Consider the following 6177-nt stretch of genomic DNA (forward strand, 5'->3'; position numbering starts at 1 on the left):
TCCTCCTGTCACAGCACGACCAGCAGCCCCATAGCCTTTGGCAGATAGAAGAAAATCTTTAAGGTGCTGCCCGCGCTGCAATGCAACGCACCTTGATGCCGGGAATCTATAACTCCTGGCTGATAAGGCTGGTGATAACGGCAAGGCAGCTGAGGAAAGTCCTGTCTGCTTGAATGCGTCTTGCTTGAACAAAAGTAAACCTCCAGAGTAGGGAACTGATTACTCCTAAGACTGCATTTACAAAGCTGATCATAAAGAAGAAATAACTTGGGGTTTTTAGTCAGCGATATTTTTTTCTTTTTTTTTTGCGGGTATTCAGGGCTCCCTCTCTTGCAGAAAAAGCGCTGCTACCCCTCAGTTGAGCGAAAGAAAACCGACCAGAAAAATCCTGCATTTGTACCCAACTCGGGGTGTGTGTGTGTGTGTGTGTGTGGAATTAAAGACCAAATCTCTGCCACTGCCATCATCGTAGAAGCTTAATTTAGCTCTGGGCACCTCCTGACTTAGCCCCGAACGCTCCCATTAAAAGGCAAGAACCCAGCCTAAGTCCAGCAAAGGGGAGCTAGGAGAAGCAGAGGGGAGGGGACAAAGCCAGCTTCCCCCCAAAGTCATCCCTGTTTACCTCCGCGGCTACAGACACCATTAAAGGTTTGATCCATCCCAGACAAAACCTAGACACTGGCAAAGCCACGCAAGGTTTGGGGTTTCGATATTTTTATTTTTTAAAGAGAGGAGTTGAAAACTTGAGAGACCAAGGAAACTAATTTAAAACCTGGGTCCCGTTTTGTTTTCTTATTTTTTTTTCATTCTTTCTATTAAGTAAAATAAAATGGGTGCGTTTGCAGCAGGCAGGCTTGCACAAAGCAATGTTCACTGAAGTCTAAAAGCGTTCGGCCAAGGAAAACTGACAAGACGGACTAATGAACCGTAGAGACGGGGAGAAAATAGCCAGTATTTGCTAGATTTCAAACCGTCTCTGTTTTCCCCAGACCACCTATCTCGGATTTTATTTTACTTATTTTGGTAAACGCTCCAGCCCTTCCTTTTCTAAGCCACCAAGAAGACAGTAATTCACGCATCCCGCTTCTATTATTGTAAAGGGTAAATAAAATAAAGACAAAAATTAAAAGCGACAAGAAACAGGTCGAGTTTGCAGGCAATGCTTTTACAAGCTCATCTCACCAGGTCGAATCTGGGAGCAAGCCTTAATGAAGCAATAATAGCCACATTATTCAAAAATTTTCATTTCGATGGAAATTTATCTAAAAAGGGCTTAATCATATGCAAATAATAAAAGGAGTTGTAGTGACCCAGTGAGCGATCTGCATACAAATTTCAGCGTGTGCAGCATTGGCGAGATCATACCTGGTCTGTTAGATTTGCTGATCTTGTTATGTCTTCACTGTCCGATTTTGATCCGCCCTCTCTATCGTCTATGACCAAATCGATAGGCATTTTTCCTTTCAAACAGCTAATATACCGGTGGCAGAAATTGTCACATAATTCGTGTACCTACATTATGAAGGAAGTTAGAAAAAAGAGGGAGGGGGAGAAAAAAAAAGGGGGGAGGAAGGAAAGGATGAAAATATAATCAGGAATATGTAAGTAAAATTGACAAGTGCAACCAGTCTCCCCGCTTCACCCCTGTGACATCAAAAGTCCTAAATAGGGGAAACACACTGCAATTATCCCCCCGAGACCTCTAGATGCATCCAGGATTAGGAATAACTTTCTTTTCTCGCAAAATAGAGATATCCCAGAAAATTGACAGTGACAAGATGATTCACAGGCTACAACATATTCAACACCCGTGTTAAATTCATCTGCTCCTGGAGCTGTGGCCATTAGAGAGGTGACCTGCATGGGTGACATTTAAGGTAAACTATTTAATTTCATAGAGTTATTTCATCATAAACCCTTTCCAAATGGGTGTGAGGACAGAAAAGAAAGGATTTAAAAAAAAAAAAATCCCAACGCACTGGCCTGAAATACATTATAGGCAGAAGTGCCCTGAAATCCCCAGTTGCTCCAATAGACTTGTACCTGAGTCGCCTCTATTAATGGGCGTATTTTAACACATTTCAGGTAGAGCGAGACCAGCCTGCCAGTTATGGTTAGATAAAGTGGCTGAGGCTCCTGAGAAACTTTTCAACTATTTAAAAACCTCTCAAAAATGTTTATTTTCAGGAGAAAGGGAATTCTCTTCTAGGCCAGCTATCAATGACACATAAAAAATCCTCAGGAAACCACAGCGCACTTCCAATTTAATGTGAGCTCAGATGATACCACCTTCTTAGAAATTAGCATTCTCCCTCCTAAGATTTCTAAAATAGCCAGCAAAAAACCCCAGCATTTAGGTTGCAATCTCTTTCTTCTACTCGTAGGTGCACAATATTCCCAGGAACAAGAGACAGACACAACTATCAACTCTGCTTTGTCTCTGCAAAATGTTACAGGACAATCCATGCCCTAAGCCTGACCTGCCCTGGCTCTTAACTAACTAAATAAATACATTCCCTATCCCAACTAACTACAATCAAAGTCTCTTCCCCACCACCACCAAGAATTTTTTTTTTTTTTAATCAAAATCACAATTTCAGAGGCTTGGCTGAATCAATCATTTTGAGTCTCATCTGCAGCACCACAGAACTGCAACTATTTATACAAAGCCAGCAAAGTATTACAATGAACGCAAGGCCTGGGCGTTTGAGAGCCCGGTTTTAGAGGCTGAAATTGTAATTAAACTGCGAAGAGAAATGGATGCCAAGATTGGTCTTGACACTAATTACCAGAAAGACAGACATTTATGCAAATTTACCAGAAGCCTGAACTTCAGCAGTGCTGAAGCAGAGGAGGAAGAAAGAGAGAAAGAGAGAGAGAGAGGGAGACAAAAATTACCTTCTCTAATTCCAAAAGATGAAACCTTAAAACTTGTATGGCTTGAATCATCTGCAAAGATACAAACAACACGAGTATTTATCTTATTCCTGGATCTCGGGAGATTTCCCACAGCCACCCCTACCACACTTTGTAGCTTGACTTTTCTCTAGTAGTAAATAAAAAGTTGTTTTGATTTATGGCAATAACACTAAAACTTAATAGCAGTGGCTTTGTGCGCTGTTTAACAAGAAGCAATCTAGAGTTAACCAAAAAAAAATAAATCCCTCTTGCAATGAAGCAACTAAATTATATGGATCATAAACATTTCTTAAAAAAAAAAAGAAGAAAGAAACTCTAAACACCATTGCTGGCTCCTTGTTTTGTGAAAATGGGACTCCTACAGCAGAGGCAAAAATATTTCATTATTTTTAAAAAAATAAAAAAAAAAAAGAAAATAAAAGAGAGAGAAAAGACGTCCTTTACAGGGAGTTAATGAAGGGTGCATCTCCAGCCACAGCAACCCTCTGCGTTTCCCACTGAAGTGCTCAGAAGGTGCACGGAGTGGCTGGCTGCAGCGTGGAGAAATCCACACTCTCCTTGGGCAGGCGAGCTGCCCCCTGAGCCCGCAAGCTCCCCTTCGCATCGGGCTTTCTCTATGTGTACATATCCTTATGGGATTTCTTTTACTTCCACACAATTACCGTGCTGTATTTACTTGTAATTATAAAAATCATTATCATAATAAGATTTAAAAAAAAAAAAGAGATCCACGTGATAAATTTTCAATTTAGCACCACCAAACCACCTCTCTAAAAGACACAGAAGTTTTTTTAAAAAAAAATGGGGGATGGGATGGGAAGGGAAGGGAATGGAGGGTGACAGGGTGGGGGTGGGGAGAGAAAGAAGTGTTGTTAACTCTTACCAAGTTATCCAGTTCAGGATTAGAGGAAAAGAGGGGTTTCTCTGCTCGGATCTAAATATAAGAAAGGGAAGGAAAAGGGAAGAAAATAATAATAAAAAAGATTTGAAATATAGAAGCGGAAAAAGCAGACATTATTATTTCTTGCTTCATTACACTGTTGGGTCCATTATGTAACCTTTCGTGCAAAGCCCTGACTGCTGGATTTAGTACATCAGCCAAACACTTGAACAAGTGAATCAAATACACCGAAAAATACCTCCGGAGCTTTCCAGGCAGAGCCCGACCCAGCATTCGGGAGCCGCACAGCGAAACTCCCGCCTGGGCACATACTGCTCCCATTTATTCATTTCTTCAAGGGGATGGTAAATGCCAAGATTTCCCGATTTATTTTTGTATTGGTTGGGGTTTCTGACTTTTTTTTCTGGTTGGGGGTTTTTGGCTTCTTGTAGTAAGAAAGGGGTGAGGGGGAAATGCGCATCTTGATCTCAAAAGAGACTTGTTTTTCTCGTTACGATTTTTTTCCTCTATTTTGTTTTCTTTTACTGTTTCAACCCGGTTTTGCTGACCTGTTTGGCGAACACTGCTATATCTTCATTGAAAGACTCAGAGGAGCAAACATCGCCTCCCGCTACCCCGGGCTCCCTGGGCGTGCATGTAGCTAATTCACATTTCTCAAAAATCAGTGCTAAAAGAGGGAACAGGGGGTGTCTGAAAGAAAATACAATAGTCACACACACAGAGGGTGGGAAAAAAAATAATAACAAAACAAAAAAAAACCCAAACACAACAATAGTTAGTCCTGCAGCAGCGTGCGTGGGGATGGGGTTACCCACCGAAGGGGGCTCCGGCACCCCCCACCGCCGCCCTCAGCCGGCAGTCCCGCTTCTCCCTGGCCTTTCCTCATTCTCCAGCCACAGATATTGTTCATATAACCTTAGGACAAGCTAAGAATAAAACCCAAGCCGGTTCCAGCAGCCATTTTGAATTAACTTTCCTTGTCTTTAGGAAAAAAAATTAAAAAATCCCTGGACGTATACTTCTGCCTTTCATGCTTTTTATACCCATTTTCAGCTGGATGACTTGCTGGGAGCGGAGAGAAAAAAACAAACAAGCAAACAAAAAAAAAAACAGAAAGGAAAAAAAGGAAACAACTTCTATACAAATTAAAAATTTTAAAAGAAAAAGCCCCTAAACCCATCCTCTTCCCAGCACCCAGTGCCAAAGAAGCCGACCCGCAGGCAGGGGCTGGCCAGCCGAGCAGCCTACCCGCTGCCGTCCCCAGGCCTGGTCCCCCACACCCCCCGGAGCTCCGCAGCCCCGACCCGCAGGGGGAACCAGGTGCTTATGGGCTCTCCCAGCTTTAAAAGCCTCCCTGGGAGAAAGGCTGCGCGTGCATCTGGCTCTCTCGGCCGCTTAATAATTTAAATAAATAAGCGTGGGCGCACACACACACACACACGTATATATTTATATTTATAACAGGGAGTTCATTTTTTTTTCCCAGGGCTTCATACTTTTTTCTTTTTTGTGTATCATACACTGCTGAGTTTTAACGAACCCTACAGATTTCTGACAAACCGCTAAAGAAACCGAAATACGTGATTTTTTTTTTCTTATCCTCCCCTTTTTCCTCACTGTTTGGAGAGCGATTTTAAAAGGCTCTTAAACTTCCCTTCAAACTCAAGACGGACAGATTCATTTTAAAAGCATCTGCCGCCCAACGTAACCCATCAGCTCTCATTGCAACGGCCTAGAATCTGCTTCGCAAGTTGTCGCACTAAACAGCATTCAATGCTGTCGGATAAAAGTTTTTTAAAAATTAAAAGAAGAAAAGAAAAAAGAGTAGAGAGAAGCAGCTTTTAAGTTTTCTCCTTCATAGCGCAAGAAGAGACGAACAAGGCGGAAAGTTAGGAAAAGCGCTCCAACTGTTCCCAAACTCCGTGCAGAGATTTACCACCCGGCGCAGGTTGTGCCTTGAGAATATTATTTTCCTTCTCTTCCCCGCGATGACGCCTGCCGCCCCTCCATCAAGCTCCGGCTCCGATTTTCCGGAGCCCCCGTGGATGCCCGTACCAGAGGGACACCAATTCTCTCCCCTCCCCGACCCTTGAAAATTAATAATAAAAAATTAAGAACACGGCCTTTTTTTTCCGCGCAGCGCTCCCCAGCCCGCCCTTCACCATTCCGCGCAGGGACGCTCTCCTCCGCATCATCCTCCCGGTCCACCCCGCACAGGTTGCGCTGAGCCTTGAGCAGCACCTACCCGTAGATGGCATCTTTATCTCTCTTGAGGGCGTCGTTGACAGAGGCGCCCATGGCGGGGGGCATGGCGTTGGCGTGGGCGGCGTGGGGATACTGGTGCGAGTGGAGCGGCG

The 6177-nt window shown here is 43.4% G+C and overlaps 1 protein-coding gene across 1 annotated transcript; it reads right to left on the reverse strand.

Moving 5' to 3' along the window:
* Positions 1-1365: 1365 nt before the first annotated feature.
* On the reverse strand, positions 1366-6171 carry LOC104533383 (homeobox protein Meis1-like; the record flags this gene model as incomplete). Its single annotated transcript, XM_010193124.1, has 5 exons — positions 6066-6171; positions 4369-4510; positions 3803-3853; positions 2899-2949; positions 1366-1512 (listed from the first exon to the last, which is right to left on the reverse strand). Coding segments are annotated over exons 1-5 (456 nt in total), but the record flags the coding sequence as incomplete, so codon positions are not given.
* Between the last annotated feature and the right edge of the window lie 6 nt (positions 6172-6177).

The sequence above is a fragment of the Mesitornis unicolor genome, unplaced genomic scaffold, assembly GCF_000695765.1.
Source record: "Mesitornis unicolor isolate BGI_N332 unplaced genomic scaffold, ASM69576v1 scaffold49999, whole genome shotgun sequence".
NCBI classification, from domain to species: Eukaryota; Metazoa; Chordata; class Aves; order Mesitornithiformes; family Mesitornithidae; genus Mesitornis; species Mesitornis unicolor.